This window comes from Marmota flaviventris, chromosome 10, assembly GCF_047511675.1.
Source record: "Marmota flaviventris isolate mMarFla1 chromosome 10, mMarFla1.hap1, whole genome shotgun sequence".
In the NCBI taxonomy this organism is placed as follows: domain Eukaryota; kingdom Metazoa; phylum Chordata; class Mammalia; order Rodentia; family Sciuridae; genus Marmota; species Marmota flaviventris.
In genome coordinates, this window is record NC_092507.1 from 45,571,913 (window position 1) to 45,591,703 (window position 19,791).

Below are 19,791 nucleotides of genomic sequence, written 5' to 3' on the forward strand. Positions count from 1 at the left end.
TTCCAACTAACCAGTCCTCAGCTATCCATCCTGCTGTACCTTGAATTTTCCTATGGAAACTCCAACAAAGGCCTTGGCCTGAGGGCTCCCTCTATTCCCCTCTTCTGCCTCCAGCCACCCGGGAGTCTTTCCCAAGTGGCCTTGTGTGGCACATTGTGCTCCTGTCTTGGACATGTTGATAAACAAATCCCAGGGGAACTGTAGGAAGTCACTTATCTGAGACAGACAACAAGCAACATGGATAAGCAAAAGGTCCCGTGAGCCAGGTTACTTGGGTTCTAAGCTTATCTCTATCACTGCTTATTTTCGGCAGGTCATGTCATGTTTCTGTTCTGGGTGTCTTCCAACTATAATGCAGGGACAATGATAGCATCTCTCCCTTGGGTGCTTGTGAAGAGTACTTATACAGAACTTAGGGCAATGCCAGGCACTTAATGTACACTTGATGAAATAGCTGCTACGGTGGGTTATGTATGAGTGTGTCCCCCAGGGGTTCACAATCTGGAGAGTTGGTCTTTAGTACAGCAATGCTGAAACATGGTTTGGAGCCTTTCAGGAGATGTGGCATAATGGGAGGTCCTTTGCTGAATTAGGGGAGTAAGGGGACTGAGGGATCCCAGTCTCCCCCTGGCTTCCACTTTCAAGATATGATCTCTTCTTCTCTCTCACCTGCTTGCACTACTGGTATACCATCCACCCTGAGGTCCTTACCAGAGCCAAGCTGGGGGCTATGTCTTTAACCTCCAAACTGTGAGCTGCATACATCTATTTTCTTTATAAAGTCAGCCTACCTTAAGTGTTTCATTATGGCAACAGAAAAGTGGATGAACACAGTATCCACTTTTAGGATGAAATATTATTATTTCACAGGACTGTTTTGAAGACAAAACTGGATAATACATGTACAAAGACCAACCTAGACTATAGAAGGTATTCAAAAACTGGTTGCCATTATTTTATACCATGGTAAAGTATATATACATAAAACTTATTGTAGTAACTAGTCGCAGTGTCTGGCTCAGTGGCATTAAATGTATTCATAGATTTTTGGAGCTGTCACCACCATCCACCTCCAGAACATTTTCATCTTCCCCAACCAAAAAACCCACGTCTATCAAGCAATAGCTCCCCCTCCTTCCTTTTCCTGGAAATTATCATTCCACTTTCTATCTCCACGAGCTCCACACTCTGGGTACCTCATACAAGTGGGATCACCCAGGACTTGCCTTTTTGTTGTAGCTTACTTTGCTCAGCACACTGTCTTTGAGTATCACAGGTTGAAGAATGTGCTGGAATTTCCTTCTCTCTTAGATTGCATTCTATCTAGATGTGACCCTTTATTCCTCTGTCACTGGACACTAGGGCTGCTTTCATCATTTGGTTATTATGAATAATGTTACAGCCAATATCTGTTCTATTACTAGTTATTTAGAAGCAATTTTTCTATAGTTCTGTTCTTTCTTCAAAAAAAAAATACATTTTCACTTTTAAATGATTACCTGACCACCCTCATGTTATCAGTCAGAACAAGGAAGAGAAGCTAAAACTGCAAAATGACCAAGGTCAAAAAACTCGGTTGGTGGAGCATTATTTATAAAGTGCTTGATAAATTATCTTTGGGAAGTTCAAAGGAGGTGATGTACATGGAGGTGTTTTATAAGCTGCATAATACTGAATGAATTAAAGACTAAAAACCCATCGGAGTGTCACTCTCTCAGTACAACAGATCACAGAATGTTTTTCTGTTTTTCCCTACCATCCATGAACGAGATTGACGGTGTCAGGCAAGCTCTGGGGATGAATATAGGAGTTAATTGCAACTGTAAGGTTGATGAAAACACAAACCACTTCTTTGGTGGGTTCAAGAAACATATCAACCCTTACATTTCCTGGTTGGCGGTAATAGATTTTATTTTTAAGATGGAGAACTCTATTTATTCTTTTTGATTACAGCAATTGTAAGGTGCTGGGGGTTAAACTCAAGAGAGCCTGGATGCTTTGACCAGTCCAAAGACCTACAATGTGTCTCCCTGTAGGATGCATGTCATCAAAGTTGCCAACACACAAAGAAATTTAACTTAAACTGTCATATTACCACCGCTCTTCAAAGCTTATCAATCTCTCCTAAGATTACCAGCATGGTGTGACACTTTTATCACAATTACACTGTAACAATCACAGTGCAGTCACACTGTGGCCAAGTCAGCAAAGAGACTTGCTTTGATGGACGATCACAGTTGATCAAGTTTGTCAGATGCTTTATGTGTTTTTATGCTTGTTTGATATTCCCGCCCAGAGAGTAGAGGCTTTTAAGGGCACATCTGTCAATGGACTCAATTTCACGTCGCCAGGCGATTCTTTCACTTACCCCTGTCTTCTCATCAAAGATTTTGATCCCTCCAAAGGAGATGGTTAAAAAGATTTTCTGTTTGTGTTCTCCTTTGGAACGAGCGCCAGCAACAACGCCCTGTTGAAAGGAAGGACATAGTTTTTACCTTTGTGCTTTCATTTGAAAATTCCCTTGGGTCCCTAAGGCATGTCAGAGACCCTCAACCACTGCCACCAATCATGCACACCCTTTCCCTCTGCCCTGCGATGATCTGTGCACAAAGTGCTCACATCTGCTTGATGTCTTAGAGTAATAATTGACTTAGCTGTTCCAACACGGTATAAATACATACTTAAACATTCATTCTAACCAAGATTTAGAGAATGCCTACTGTGTGCCTACATACTTGGTTCAGAGTTAGGGATCCCCAACTATACACAATGTGGACCTCATAATAATATTTTCACTGGATTGTATGGTGGATATGGATTTAATCTTTTCAATAAAGGTGAGTCACTAGATATATGCCTAAAGGTGATTTTATTTTTGTACTTCTAGAAAAGACTTTTGTATGAAATCAATCCTACAGATTAGAAAGAAAATAAAGGGAAAGATGCTAGACTGTATGTTTTATTTTTGTTTGGAAAAACATGATCATCACCTACTGCTTACAATTTTTATCCAAAGACATTTTGCATTTTCTATTATCTTTTCCCCTACCATTCCTGCACTTTCAAGAAAAACACCAAATGCCTTCCATTGTTCAAAACATCTATTTCCATACTTCCCCAAACTTTTTATAAACTGATGTGTGTATGTGTGCATGTATATATCTCTATCTCTATATAGCTGTCAAGAAGGCAAATGTCACAATAAGTAGGAATGTTACTTTGCTTATATTCTATCCCTAGTGCTTACAACAGTCCCTGGAGGATAGCAGATGCTTAGCAAATAATTGTTAAATGAATATGAACTATCTGGAGACCAACTTCCAAAGCTGATAAGATTCATGTGATGAGTAAGGATGGTTGCTTTTAAAATAAATTAGACTCTGTGGCCGAGGTAAGTACAGGCTTCATACAAGGGCATACCAGGAGAGTAAAGGCATTTCTAGGGTCTACGCCAAGGGCTGTTACAGACTCTCCATTAATGTCTTGAAGCTCCCCACTCCATCATGTTTGAGTCAACAGACTGTATGATTAAGCCCACCTTTCAGTAGTCACAGCACTGGGCTTTTAGAAGTAGCAAAGTCTAAAATCACATTGATTTCTGTTCCCAGGAGATAATAGTAGTTTGTGCTGTTCACAGGACAGTACATTCTCAGGACCAGGTTTTGGGAATGTGTAGTGGTAGAGAGACCTGAAAGAGGTACATCCTCTTGAATTTGTCTGCTTATCTTCACTTTGGGTGTTGAAAAATATTCTGTGCACTCAGAATATTTTATTATACTCTTGGTTCTATGTAATCCTGGACAATTACTTAGCCTATGAGTTCCATTTCCTTAAGTGTAAGTACTTTTTTTGAATTGTTAAGAGAATTAAACATTTTTTTGTAAAGTAGCTAGCATGGTGTACCAGGGTATACTATACAATTTAACAACAATGAATTTCTTCTAGTAATAAATGAATATCCATGAAAACTTTAGTCCAATCCCAGCTTGGATACCTACTAGTAGGAAATTCATCTGGCATCAGTTGCCCACTAATTCTCAAACACATGTTACTCATCGACTGACACACAGAACATTAGAATCAGAGAAAAACCTTAAAACAAAGTTTTCCAACCAAGGATGAGAAAACAATGTTCCCAAAGGTAGTGGGCAGTCCTGAGATAGCACAGAGAATTAGGGGAAATGCTGAGACCATAACTCAGCCCTCCAAACTTTGTTCTGGGAGCAATAATTATTTTGTTCTTTCTAGAAAAACCAGATCTCTCCTATCTAATGTCCCTCTTCCAGCCTCAGGACTAATAGCTACCCTCTAGTTGGTAAGACTATGGTTTACTTTCAAAGTAAAGCACTTTGTTCACATCCCACATAACACAACTTTAATCCAATGGTCTCTAGATTCCTCATTGTGCTGTTGGCTTTTGAATTCCCTGTGGATACTCTTAAGGAACATGGTGGAATGGTTAATGTTCATCTTTGGAATCCCAGAGGTAATTCCTGTTTCCCTTTAGTGTCATGCTCTCTGACTCCCTTAGCCAATAGAGAACCCTCTTCATGCCAAACTGCACTTAATTCAGTTTTTTCCTGGCACTTACTGCCATCTGGCATATCACATAGTCATTGGTTGATTTTTCTGTCTTTGTCCAGAGGAACGAAAGCTCACTTGTTCATACCTGGTGCTGAGAATGGGACCTAGCATACAGCAGGCACTCAAGGAGAAGTGAGATGGCTTTCCCTCATTTAGGTAGTAAATGAGAGGACCAGTCAAATGTTGAACCTAGGAAAATTTGACTTTGAAATTGGTGTTGTTGGCTGCACACACCATACCCCAATCTCCAACCTCAAGTATCCAGATGAGACAGAATAAGTAGCCCCTTGGTGGGCTCTGAATGTGTCTCCCCAAATTCATATGTTGAAACTTAACTGCCAATGTGATTTCATTTAGGAGGTGATTAAGTTACAAGGGCAAAACCCTCATAGAGGGGATTGGGGCCCCCGTAAAACGGCTTGAGGAATGCATTGTTCCCTTTGTATCTTTGTAGTTCTGCCACATGAAGACAGTGTTCATCCCCTCCAGAGAACTCCAATATGAGGCACACCTTAGAAGACAGAGGCTGGACCTTCACCAGACCCTGAACTGCTGGCACCTTGATTTTGGGAGTGGCCAGTATCCAGAACTGTCAGGGAATACATTTCTGTTCTCAATAAATTACCCAGTTCTGGGAATTTTGATTTAGCAGCACAAATGGACTAAGAGAGCACCTTATTAGAGGAAAGGATTGAGAGGACTGATTCAGAGGGGAGGAGAGCCCCTCCTCCTCTATTCCTCCCAGGGAAGGATGTCTCAGGACAGGGCAGGGAAAGGGTTGCACCTTTGGCCAGGAAGAGTAGCTTTAATGTCTCTAACTCCAAGATGAATCCTCACAGTCCCTAGGCTTGCAGAATCCTGGAATATCAGATAGCAGTACTTCCTGGTACATGGCAGTGCCCAATAGATATCAAGGCTATCTTTGCTTGCTGGTTCCAAGTACCTGTCAAAGACTCTCTGGTAGAAAATTGTGGTACATAAAAAAAGAATGGAAAGAGTCAATATGCATGTTCCTGCAGGCTTGGTGCTTGGGCTGCTGGTCTTGGCTTTACATGATAAATGAAAGAGAGAAGGATTACCCACATGGTGCAATCTTTTTGGAAATAAAAGTCCAACTTTATTAGCCATTCTTTCTCTTGTAAAACAGGACTCTGCATAAAGCTCTGAAAATCTGCACTAAATCTAGGCAGGCCTGCCACCACAGCATGCCTCGGGGACTCTTCTCCCATAACAATATCCACTGTGTTATGTAGCACTAGTGGGGGTGCAGAACACAGCCCTGGTTGGGGAGTTTGATGCTGCCTATGTAGGTGCCATCTGGGCCTCTGTACCTAATATCAGCCACCTGACCCCATAAGTTAACACTGGAAACCAGGAAATTGGGACATCAAACATTTTATTGGGTGTCTACTCTATGTTAGAAGTTTTCTTATGTGTCATTTTATTTAGTGCATACCACAGTTTTGGGAAGTAAGAATTATCTCCTTCAATTCATAGATAAGGAAACATGAGATTAAGGGTCAAGTGACCTCCCTAAACCTAAAGAAGAAAGTCACTGAACTGGAATTAAGGCAGTGATCTTTCTGATTCTAAATGTAGGAGTCATTCTACTATAACCCTCTCTTCTCAAGAAGATTTTTTTCTGGGAAACAGGTTTTTAAAAATTGACCATGCCATATTAAAATGTGTCCCAAAATTTCTGAAGAGAGCTCAGTGGAGAGGAGGAACTCTAAAACTTAGAAACACATTTCTTTCCCTATAACTGTTGGGACAGTTTAATGAACTTATGTGCATAACACTGTCAGCATGGAACACAGGGGACAATGGTCCATGATCGTTATCATTATTGTCTGAACTATTATTGGTATTTCTGAGCAACACCATGTACTAGGTTCTGTATGATATGGCTGGCATGGACATCCCAAAGGATGCCCAGGTAGACAGTATCTTAGGGGAGGAATTTACCCTAGAGAAAAGGTCAGCCAGACCAGGCAGGATTAACAGGCTGCCTATTCAGCTCAGAGGATACTTTGACCATTAATTAAGATGACATACAAGAAAGGGCTTTGAGAACACTCCCACAGCAAGGAGCATGCACACGATATCATGACGGTGATCTCCACACATAAAGCACGTGTGTAAACACAACAGGCTACAGATACAAATACTGGAAACCTTAGGATGCTATTTCAGAAAGCCCCACATAATAAACTTAGTCTCTGTTCCCAGGTCTGTTAGTTACTAGCTTGACAATCTTAGAGGGAAATATCCATCTTAAATTTCATTTTTCCTAGTTAAAAAGGGATGATCAATAACTTTCTCTGTCCTGCTTTGTGCCCTAAGACAGTCCCATGGAGACTCTATTTCCTGGTGTCTGAATCTTCCTTCCCTCTGGCTTCCAGTTAAGTTCCACTATGAAAGATACAGACAGGAGATCAGAGGGTGGAAGGAGGGAGACATCGGGGTATTTTTCTTGACTTCTCTTTATTGATCTGTATCTCTGGTTGCATTTTTTTGTTTGTTTTTTTTAAATTTGAGGAAGGGGCCTTCCTTATCTGTTGTATTTTTCCTAGGTTCCATTAAAGATTTTTTTTCCCATAGGTTCCTAGGAGTGGAAACAGCCTCTCACTATTGTGAGACTCTGGGTGCCTCACCACCCTCGCCACCTTGCCTTCCCTTTGCAAATATCTCCTTCATTAAAGTGTCCTCATCTGACCTGGGTAGGGTGAATTCTGCCTTCCAGGACCCTGAGTGACATACTTGAGGTTCTGTACTCAGCTTGCCAGGCACTGTCTTTGGGAGATGGCATCTTCTCCCGTGATTTCAATCATCATTGTTTTATCAAATGTCTGAAAGTTGGTTTTCTGAAAAGCCAATGGCTGTGGCTGTTAGATGGTAGCTTATGGGTAGGAGATTAAAATCAATTTATGAATCAAGATGAATTAAATGCAACTACAAAACACAATATAATTAAGAGCTAAACTATGTCTTGTCAAACACCGGGCCTCTGGAGATCTAGGTTTGAGTTCTCTCACACTCAATGAAGATGGCGAGGCAAATTCTTTAACCTCTCACAACCTCAAGTTTGTTGGTTATAAAACAGGAGGCTGATGTTTATCTCATAATATCAAAAGAGATAATACACATGACAGCGCTTTCTTGACTCTAAATTGAAATATGACAATGACAATGATGATGGTGATGATGGTATGCCTGGCACCCAGGCAGTGTCACTCACGCTCACAACATGAATCCCCTCTAAAACCTCTGTAATCGAAGACAAAAAAGCCCCTGTGACAGGAAAATGCACTAGCTTCAGGAAGTCTAGCAAGGAAAAAATTAATTTTTTCATTTCTCATCTGGCAAGTGGGCCTTTTCTCAAGGCTAAGAGGCACTTTGTTCTTATCTTTCTCTTACTTTCCTGGGAAGGTGGCCAAATAGAGAATAGATCATTAAGATTTCTATGTTTCCTAAAGAAAAACCACTGGGAGCCAAAATGTCATCACACTTATTAGCAACTTGCAAATAATGAAACATAACTGTCTGGGAACCAAGAACCCTTCAATAAGTTTACTGCACCTGACAGGAGTATGTTATGGCAGGACAAACTCTCAGGGCTTTGGGGATCTCAGAGTTATGAGTGGTGACAGATGGAACCCAAAACTGCATGTAAAACACACACACACACACATGATTGACAGTCATTGCTAGCTCTGGTCCAGCTGGCTTGGCCCAATCTCAATCCGAAGGGAGAACCTTCAGAGAACACAGGCAAACCCTTGCTGCACATCCACTAAGACACCAGAGCTTCCAAGAGATAGTTGTGCAATGAGGCACTCCATGACAGGTGCCATGTGGCCATGTATCTAAAGTCAGATGCCTGGTGAGTGGTTCTTTTCTGGATATGGGGGAAGGAAGATGCATGAGCTCCTTTCTCCGTTTAAGCCGACCTGTGGCTCTGGGTGGGAAACAGGGAGGATTAAGTAATGACATTTTAGTGATTTTTTTCAAAAATTAAAGTTTATCAGGAACAAATCTCTATTTTATTTTGGCCTGATTTCATAATTGTAATGAGGAACTCCAGCAAGAATCAAGATCCAGGCTTTATTCCCTTTTTTCCCCAGTTCCCTTTAGGTTGGCAGATATAACTCTATCTAACAGGGGAGTTGGAAGAAGTTGAAAACAAGAGGCTTCACCTCTTCAGGACTTTCTGTGCCTCACTTGCTAGTAGACAGTTTGCTTTCTGATCTGATTCCATGCACAAGTCATGGGTTCTAGTCTGGGACAGGAAAGGGGCTGGGGAAGCAGAAGGACTGTAGTTATCCAACTGTTCCACAAACTGAGTGCAATAGTCTGTTTCATTTAAGATGCCCATGTGACCATGTATCTAAGTCAGGTGTTCCAGACCAGCAACCATCAGAGACAAAGCCGGGAGGTAGAATTCTTCCTGGCCAACTACTTTTTGCATTTATCATTCAGATGTGAACTTAGAAGAAACAGAGAGCTCATTATTGGACTTCTCTTAAACCTCAATAATGATTTTGATGTCTTTTATATATTTTTCTTAAATTAGGCAAGATACTATACCTTATAGTAGATATAAATAAATGTTATCTTATCAGTTACATATTACAGCTTAAAAAAACAAAAAGAAATTAATGGATATCCAGTAGAAAATCAAGAGTTTTTAAAATTCTAATTCCTATAGCCATACTATAGGGGAAATTTAGCATTCAATATACATGGTAAGCTGCTAAGAAATAGCAAGAGCAAAAATAAGCTTTGATTATTAACCATCTGAAAGGATAGGTGATACAGAGGGCATTTTACAGACTTTATCTCACTTAATACTTTAAAACATTTTACTGGGCTTGGTGTATTTTTCTTTTCTTCCTTTTTTTATTCTACTTACAAATATTCCACTGACCAAGTTTTGTCCTCATGGACTATTTGAAGATTTGGTTAAAAATGCTCACATACATTATTAGATGAGAAAAAAAAAATAAAATATGCAACTATATAAATTATTTAATTTCAACTTGATTAAATATGTAAGAATTTATACACACATAAAAACACACAATGACTGTAAATTATACACCCAAAACTGTAACACTAATCGTCTTTGTGGGATTTTTGGATTATTTCAATTTTCTTCCTTATACTTCCTATATTTTCACAATATTTTATAATGAACATTTATGAACTCTATAATCAGAAAAACAAATTGTATATGTTTTAAATGCATAAAATATTTTTAGACTTCTTGCTAAGTCTTTTGTTTTTCTAATATTTTGTTTCACAAAATAAACAGAATGTATGAAGACCACAATCTGGAAAAAAAACAGTATTCCTTTTGTATATTTTTTAACAAACTGATTTGTTTATTTATATATTTAAAAATTTGCCAATTTCTTTGGTTAGTTTCTTAGTGAAAGGCTTTTTCATAGCATTAAAAATGCTAAAAAAAAAAAAAAATCACAAAGAAACCTCTTTGTTATATCTCCAAATTCCAGTATCTAGTTATGGATGATTTAAAAATATTATTTTTTTTCTGTTAAAAAAGTGTTTGGAGTGCATTAGTAGAAATTACAAGAATGAATAAAATCAGCTTTCACCTTAGCATCTTTTACCATATGACAAAATATGTAAAAATCAAAAATAATAGAGTGGCAAAAATTCCAAAAAATGTGACAGACTAAACAATTTGACAAGTTTGTAGTCTTATTTTTACTTGGGCTGCAAAATAAAGACATAATTGGGTAAAATATGATGATTTCAAAACTTATAAAGCAAGACCTAGCAAAAATACCTCCATATAGTAGATCCTCAGTAAACATTCGCAGAAACACTGAAGTCTCTTCCCAGTGAATAAATGTGTAAGTCAATCATGAACAAAGTAAATTTTGCCATAATAATGGCGATCAACACTTCCCTTTATTCACCCCTGGATAATTAAATGACAGGTACACAGCACCTTGAGTTTCATCATGGAGTCTTGACATAACTTGTCTCCCCGAGCTGCGGAAACTTCATCAATCCCGATCAGTTTGGCTTTGTACCGGACCCCTTCACCTTTAAACCTCTTTATCAAAGTGGCTTCACTGCGATCCTGACCTGAAAACAGAGAGACAAAGATTCAGATATGAAGCTGTTGAGATCCAATTGTCACTGTGTGTCTTCATCTGTGTCCTGTGGAAGTCAAATCATGGGGCCTGGCAGAAAAAAAAAAAATGAGTAATATCCCTAGATGCAAATTCTGGCTGTATCCACTGAAATACTGAGGCAAACTACTTCTCCTTGAGCCTCATCTTTCTTAGGCAGAAAAATTACAAGAACCATCCCAATGAAGAATGCAGACAAATAAATCTGACAATATATATATATATATATAAAGCATCTAATTCCGTGTTAAGTGAGAATCACCTACTAAGAGTTCACGTCCAAGAGTCTTGTTGGGAAAGCATCAGCACTGACTCTCCAGTATCCCAACATTTAATAGTGCTTTGGCAAGGGTCCAAGACCTCCTTTACACCCAATTCCATGGGCTGTTTTATAGGGAAACTCAAGAGTAATTGCTTTGTATCAAATAATGACCCAGGATGATTATCCAAAAAATGGTTTTATGATATCTCTTCTGCTAACTCATGAGTTTAGGGAAATTGGCTTCACACTATGTGGAATTGAGTGACCATACCTTGCAACAGGCCCTCTCAATAATTATCAACATACTTACCATTATGTTAATAATATTTTATTAATATAAATAATATATTATATATAATAATTATTATTAACATAATATTTTGCTAAGACCCATCAACCAGGGGTTTAAACAAACCCCCCATAAAGTCAGGGCTATGAAACTGCCGTGAGCTGAGCAAGGGATTTGTGCAGGAGATTTCATAAACTTTTTATCCACTCTTCACAATGACCAAACCATTTCCGTTTTCCAGGTAATTAAGACAGTCTCAGAACTCAGGTAGCTTGTCTGGGCTCACAGAGTCAGAAATAGGTTGAATACGTGGGCATTCAAAGCCCTCTGTAAGCTCACCATAGTTTGCCTACTGTGTCGTCTGGGCACTGCACACTGGTCCTCAGAACTGGGTACACACAGCCCACTGATGCTCATTAGCTCCAGCTCCTGATTCCTTCTCTATCATGCCTCCCCTCGTGGTCAGAAACTTACCAGTGAGGGCATCAGAGATAATCCAGTCCATTTCTTCCAGCTAGGTCATGTTCAATCAAAGGCAGCTCTATGTGTGGCTGAGAATTATCTGAGGATATGCTTAAAACAAAAAGCCCAATGGCCACAGCTTACCACACTGTAGTGCTTTTCTGCTGAGAAAACATGGCTTTCATTTCATTCATTTATTCACTCATCCCTTAGCGAGCCTTTCCTCTGTGCCAAATGTAATTACTCACTGGCAACAGGTGAAGAAGACAAAAATTGGTGCCCCCAGAAGCTCCAGGTTGGTGATGTAAATAAAAATGTATAGAACATTATGCTAGGTGTGTAAGAGGTTTCCCTCCCACGTCGACTACACTGTCTGAGCCTTAGTTCTTTATCTGCTAAATGAGGACAAAGGTCTCCCATAGCTTATGTAGGTTACTACAAATATTATGTGCAAAACATGGATTCATTCTCATGGTGAGCTTTCTACTAATGGTAGCTGTTGCCACTATGATCAGCCCAGTAAGAGAAGCACTACAGAGGGCAGGATGCTGGCAGAGGGGAGGCCCAGAAGAAGAACATCTGCAGAGCTAGGCCTGGACATCTGGTCTGCCAGTTCTAGTTCTCATTTGCATCCACTGCACTCCGTGACTCCTACATGATCAAAGCCTTTGAACAATATCCATAAAGCAAACAGAAGGCCTAAGTGATTAGTCAGAGAATATAACCAATGTGAAAATTAAACCTCAGGGTTCTGTGAGGGCATGTCCAACACCAGAGCTGAGAACATTTGCTGCCATATGCCTTTGATGGGCACCTAGCTAAGTGACAGGCCCTGCGGTCCCACAGTCCCCTCTTCCTGACTCACTATTTAAAGTTGGGTTGGGGTGACCTACAGTTTGGTCTGAGGTTACCTCTCTGCCTTGTCAACACATTACATTGTTTCAGTCACAAATAATGTTCCTTCCACTATTGGAACCTCCACCATCCCCAAACTTTAACTGGAATAACATCTATCACAAAGCATGCACCAATGTTCCTAGAAGAAATTCCTAGAGGTAGATAACAAACACCGAAATTGAATCAGAGAGGCCCCATAACTTGTCCAAGTTCCCCGAGAAGGACATGACCCAGATTTGTACTATGCCAAGCCCATGCTCAGGATTTGTTTGTGTTCCGTGTTCTCAAAGCTGTTCTCTCAACCACTGTGATTAATTGTCTCTCATCAATCTAACTTCCCTATAAAGGCCTAACTTTACCTTCTACAAAAACATATCTGGTCCAAATCTGTAATATTAAATATAAATACACTGACAGCATGAAAACGCCATTGCAGGTTAGAGAGAAAGCTTGGAAATGGAACAAACACTTGCAGCACCCACTCATGTCCAAAAAAAAAAAAAAAATTGTCCACGAGTCAGATACAAAGAGATCCTTAAGAAACGTGAGTCAGGGTGCAGAACTCTGCTGAGGAGAAAGATTCACAAGAGGAGGCAGAGCCAGATCAGGTGAATAAGGGCAGAAATTAATAAGAAAATATTAGGCCATTTAGAGTAAAGCAGGGAGCCCAATTTAGATTAGGACCCAGGGCCAAGCTAATTTGTATGAAGGGCACTTAGGCAGTAGATAATCTAGTTTCTCATTAAATGTTCCACCATTAAAAGGGTAATTTTTCATGAGCACATCTTGAACAAGGTCTCCGTTATATTAGTTAAGAAATAAATAATGGGTATCAAAGCCATAAGGCTGTAATTCCACCAGAGGCACATACAGTTTGAGGGTGTTAGGGACAGGGTCAGTCTTCATGCATGTTTACATCATGAATCATAGCCTAGTTTGGATATGAGAAAGGCCATGGGTTCAAGGGACACCATCAAAATGGTCACTCTTATCACGTATTTACTATGTTGGTCACTATGCCCAGTGTGTCACATCAGCTGATTTCTCCTTTAGTCTTCACAATGCTGTTTGAGTTAGGTTCTCTAATGAGTACGATTTCATAGAAGACCAACACCAAAGTCCAGAGTTGACAGAAGAGTCTATGTTTTTAATAACAACTCCATTGAGACATAATTCGCACACTATAAATTCACCCTTTTAAAGAATACAACTCAGTAGTGTTAGTATATTCCCAGTTATACAACCAGCACTGCTGTCTAGTTTCAGAATATTTTCATTACTCCAAAAAGACACCCTGTGCCCATTACCTATCACTCCCCTTTCTCCATTCCTTCCAGGGCTAAGTAGTTACTAATCTCTGTCTCTATGGATTTATCCCTTCTAGCTATCTTATGTCATTGGAATCTTATAATGCATATATTTTTGGTGTCTAGATTCTCTTACTTAGCAGCAGCATGTTTTTGAGTTCAGTACGTATTGGCAATTCATATCTATTTTTCCTTGAACATTATTCCATTGTGTAATTATATCACATCAGCTGTTGCAATTTAGATTTTAGATTGTTGCCAATTTTTGGAAACAATCTATTATGAATAATGCTGCTAAATACTTTTAAGTATTTGTGTGGATATGTTTTCAAATCTCTTGGTATTATACCTGGGAAAGAAGATGCTAGGTCATATGGTATATTTCTATTTTTCACTTTTTGAGAAACCATCAGACTTTTTCCAAAGTGACTATACCATCTCACTAGCAAATTTGGAGATCCAGGTTCTCTACCAGATGTTCTTCCCAACATATGGTATTGTCTTTTTACTTTAGTAATTTTAGTGGATGTTAAGCAATATCTCATTGTGGCCCTGATTTGCATTTCCCTAAGGATTCAGGATGCTAAGCACAAGAAAACACTTTCTTTCATTTGCATATATTTTTTGGAGAAATATCTATTAAAACCCAGAGCCTTAATTTGAATCCAGATCTTGTGCAAATTTCATGGTTTTAACCCTGAGGGTGAGCTTCCTGTGACCTCACTGCACTCTTATTTAGTGCTTTTAATTTTGTGCCACAGCTATTTAAGTCTTAAGCAGCCTAGAGTAAATCTACAAATCTTCCTGGAAACAGGCATTGGTATTATTCTGCAGATAAACTATAGCCAGAGAAGGAATTAAAAGTTATTTTCAGTTGAGTTGGGAACAGTTTCTCACCTTGTTCTACTCTAGGACCTGAGTTCTTCTGCTGGGAGACAATGGGACTTAAGGGTCTAAAACGTGAGCTCTGCAGGCAGGACCCAGCCATCTGAGTCACTCTCTTAGTTATATTATGGTAGGGAAGTCCTTTGATAGATAGCAACACTATTATAGACATGTAGAGATAGTGGTTGCTCTCATGTGGGGTGACTGGGAAGGTTAAATAAATAACACTCAGGACAGGGACTGACATAGACTAAGCTTAGTCAACACTGGCCATGGTTACTTAGGGGACCACAACACTTTCAGGTTGTCTGGAACAATCTCCAGTTTATACACTTATTGTCTTGCCACCTCATTACCAGCACTATTTACTACTCTCAAAAGTACCGAGTCGGAAACTTCACTTGAGGGTGTCATCCCCAACAATACTGTCATTTATACACCATCTTGCATCATCGAGTTCTTGGTCCAGATGCTGTGCAGGTTTAAGCATGGTGAGAAGGTAGGAGGCCCAACAGGTGAGGAAGCAAGGGACATGCTGTGCAGAGGAACTGAAGGCATGCTGATACCTGGTGAAGAATGAGGTGGGTCAGCCTGCATTTTAGAATCACCATGAGAATCTCTGAAAACACTACCCTGCATGCAAATTTTGATTGGACTATTGTAGGGTGAGCCAGAGACAATGTACCTGCAAGGCAGGGGGCTAGAGAGCAACGTGTGTGTTCTAAAAATAAAGTTCCTTTCTGCTTGATAAGTGGCTCATGAATTGTGCCCAGCCAGACTGCGGCACAGGGCTACGGTGGTGCTGTCAGAGTCTGGAGGAGACTGGCTACCGGAGCCAAGGAAGCTTCTGGAATTCCCTCTTTAGGTCATAGGAGCTATAAATGACCCACGTTCATTTGAGGATTAGATTAAAAGCAACATCTTGGCAACATTTGGGGAAGTTTAAGGTTTTCATAAATTGATTGATTAATCCATTTATTCAATACTTATTGAGTGCTTATGGTATGTTCTAAGATGTTAGAGATATAGGAGTAAATGAAGCGTATCAATATCCCTGTATACATGGTCACTGCATTCCAAGGACAAGGCAATTAATTTCTGCAGTAATTTTTAAATTTTAGTGAAATGGAGAATCAACTGTAAAAACAACTACAACAGCAACAGATTCTCATAGCCTACCCATGAGATATTGCACTAGTAGGAGGGACTCAGGAGATTGAGGTGACCCTGAAATATGTAGTTCTTAAAGATCACTAGAAAGCAGCAAGGAGTAAAATGAATAGCAATTTACTTATGTAGGAAAATCTCTTGTAGAATGGTAATTCTCAACCTGGCATCCTCAGAATGGAAATTCACAAAATTCTTATTGGGATTTTTCAAATCCATGCTAATCTTTTAAACATTTTATCAGCTGTGAAGGAAAATGGTATAGTAGTAATAAGATACCTCAAATGTTATTTTCATAGACTTCAACACTGCTTTCTTACAGGATGGAGAATATTTGTTAATGTTTTTCTAAAAGGGATCACTTTAAGTTCCAGAAATACGACTTGGGATCTGTGGCTGGCTGGGCACGTGTTCCCTGGGGGATAAAGCGTGTGCCTGCTGCTGGGCAGCCTCTGCCACCTCATTACTGCTTCCCTGCTTAGATCAGAGGAAAAGAGCCACCACTGAGTGGTTTGAAGATTTCTACTCTGATACACCTGCTTTAGTTGGCTTCCTGAACAAGAGTAATTAACAGCAACTAATAGGGGATGCTTTGTCAGAGATCTTAATCCAAAACTCTCTAACCTAATCTGAGAATTAAATTTTCAATATATCACTGATTTGAATTCCAAAGGAGGAAGACATGGGGGGTTATGCAGGATCATACAGTTGCCTAGAAACCAAGCCCCCTGAAAGAAAGGCAAGGAGGCCTGGATTCAGACAGGTCTTTGTTACTGCACCTTCACCTATGTGATTACACAGGACCGCCTTACGCTTTGTTGAGGTTCAGTTTCATCACGTGACCAATGAGTGTTCATGGAGATAAGATGGTCTCTAAAGCTGAGTGCTAACTACCTGTGAGGATACTTATAACAAAGATTTAGAGAGTTCTACCATGAGTCCAATCTATGTGATATATTTTGGAATAGTTCAGTTTATTGTTATAGCAATTTTTTTGTTGTTGTTGCTGGGGTATTAGGAATGGAACCCAGAGCCTTGCACATGCCAGGTAAGAGCTCTATTACTGAGTTACATCCCCAGCCCTTTTTATTTTATTTTTGAGAATGGGTCTTGCTAAGATGCCTAGGTTGGCCTCAAACTCAAGATCCTCCTCTCTCAGCCTTCCAAGTAGCTGGGATTATAGGTGTGCACCGCCATGCCTGGGTGTTATGGGAGACTTATGTGGTTGTATTTTAGATCTGTAAACAGAAATTCAGAGAGCTCATGCTGCCTAAGTTGACACACCTAGGCAAAAGCTCAATTTGGGGTTTAAACCCAGGCCTTACTAAATCTCCAGGACCCAGGTCTCCAGAGTATCTGATTTAGTTTTAATCATGTATTTCTATAAGTAAAGTAGCCTTGAAAACAGTATAAATAGGTACCTAGTGAAAGAGATATAATGCTACATAATATGCACATACTACTGACAATCATATATTTATGTTATCACCTACTTGTTCTTAAAACTTTTCAGTTTTAAACCAATCATAGATGTGTTACATTCCTCGTGTGTCCCATGTCCCAGAGTATTAATTTGCATACCCAGAGGGGTATTTTCATCTTCTAGTGTTTCCTTGAAGATCACTCTGAGAAATAGCAATGTGAAAAGCCCTCAGGGAATCACAGCAAACCCACAATGGTAATAAGAGGTACGTTGTTTCCAGGAGTCTCCCATGTTGGCTTTATAGTGGGTCATATGCCCCCAGAGGCTGCTCTTTCATGCAGTGGGGGTGGGTGGGTTGCCTGCATCTTCCTAGAGGGCATCTGGAGGCATCCAGACATCACAGGGGATGTGCCCCCACTGCCTCCTTAGAGATCCACCCCAAATGCCATCCCATCACACACTGCCTGACCTAAACGCCACGGTCTCTGCCTGGCCTGCCCTGGGCTGTCTTCCCTCACATTCCTCTTTTCTGTCCCCTCACCTCTAACACTTTCAACTCTGGCCTATGGGGCAGGCTTCACCCCCATCCTTGGCTTTTGCTAGCTTCTCTTCTCAAAATTGCCTTGTTTCCTTAACAAATACTTTAAGACTCAGACTCTCTGCTGGGAGGGTTTATTTTTCTCTCCAAGTTCCGTGCCCTTCCTGTCCCCAGTTCTTTACCAACTAGAATGAACGTCCTGGACGTGTCCTACAGAATCCCCCCAAATGGTGTCCCTGCTGAACTCCCCAGCCTATTTTGGACCACACCAATGGCCTCCATTCAATCTCCCAGCACACCACACTCTGCATGCTGTTGTGCTGTGTTAGCTTTCTGTTATAACAAAAATACCTGAGATAATCTGCTTAAATGGAGAAGAGATTTATTTTGGCCCATGGTTTCAGTCTGTCCTCACATGACTCTGTCATTTTTGGTCTAGTGTGAGGGAGACCATCAAGGCTGGGAGGATGTGATGAAGCAATGTTGCTTAGCTCGTGGCAGCCAGGAAACAGAGAAAAGGAAAAAGGGGCCAGAACCCCAATATTAATCTCAAGGACAAGAACCCAATGACCTAACTTCCTTCCATGAGGCTCCACCTTCTGAGTTTCCATCTCCTCCCAACAGTAGAGGATGGTCACCATGAAAGTTTGAAGAAGCTAAAATGTAAAGGATAAAACTTGATTCTATAAAGTCTTTCTTCTAGTTCTGTTAAGTTACACATTTCTGAAATAAGATTAAGTTTTGTCCTCCAGGGACCTGAAAATTGTGAAAGCATAAAACAATTCCCGGAATTGCCCATTAGATGTGTGTCGAAATCTCCCCTGACCACCTAGTTGCTCAACGAGGACAACCTCCTTTCCTCAGAAACCGTGCAGTCCCGCACGTACACACCTCAGGGCTTAAACCAATCAGTTTAAATATATACCCATCTTAGTACTGACCAATCACCCCCACCCGACCTGTTCCCACCAGTGAATGTGCTAATCATGTTTTAGAGTTGTTATTTGATTTTCCCGCGGTATGTGATGATTTGCTAAAGGATGCTATGATGTATGTAAAGTCCCTGCCCTCTCCAAAGAATGTATATAAGCTCTGCTCAAGTTGTTCCCGGGGCTCTTTGTTCTTTGCTCCTCTGAAGTGAGCTCTGAGCCCCAGCATGCTGGACCCCCAATAAACCCTTTGCTGTTGCATGAGACAGTCTCTTGGTGGTCTTTTCCTCCGACGTTCGCCCGACCTTTACAACCAAGACTTCAGCACATGGCCTATGGGGGATATTTAAGATTCAAACCACAATTTTCTACCCCAGGACTCTAAAGACTCAAGTGGTGAGGGCTAACTGAGGGTGCTCCTGGGAGGTTGTAGAACCTTTAGGAAGTGGGGCCTCGTGGAAAGACATTGTGAGGTCACTTGGAACATGCCCTTGAAGGAGACAGTGAAATGCTGGTTTTTCCTTTAGTTTTCTTCCCAATTACCATAAGGTGAGGCTGTTTCCTCCATCACATATTTTGGCAGGAAGCACTGCCTCACTATAGACCCAAAAGCAAAAGGGAAAAGCAACCTCAGACTGAAACCTCCCAGACTGTGAACTGAAATAAATGTTTCTTCCTTGTAAGTCAATTATCTCAGGTATTCTGTTACAGTGATGGAAAGCTGACTAATACAATGTGCTCTACAATGTGCACCTGTGGTTCTTTGGGTCTGCATTCTCTATCCCTCCCTCATCCTTTCTCCCTTTCCTGTTTGCACCTGAGATTCAACACAATGTCCTGTGCCCTGGAGTCCTCTGTTCTAGAGAGCTATCCAGCTGATTTAC

At 40.4% G+C, this 19,791-nt stretch overlaps 1 protein-coding gene across 2 annotated transcripts in view; it reads right to left on the reverse strand.

Annotated features, from left to right (window-relative positions):
* Dab1 (DAB adaptor protein 1) overlaps positions 1-19,791 on the reverse strand; it is a 279,191-nt gene that overhangs the window by 134,524 nt on the left and 124,876 nt on the right. For both annotated transcript variants that reach the window (XM_071618735.1, XM_027944995.2), the window contains exons 2-3: positions 10,562-10,701; positions 2,369-2,467 (exon numbers count right to left, since the gene is read on the reverse strand). In XM_071618735.1, the coding sequence (XP_071474836.1) occupies positions 2,369-2,467; positions 10,562-10,701 (239 nt within the window). The remainder of the gene's footprint in view (positions 1-2,368; positions 2,468-10,561; positions 10,702-19,791) is intronic.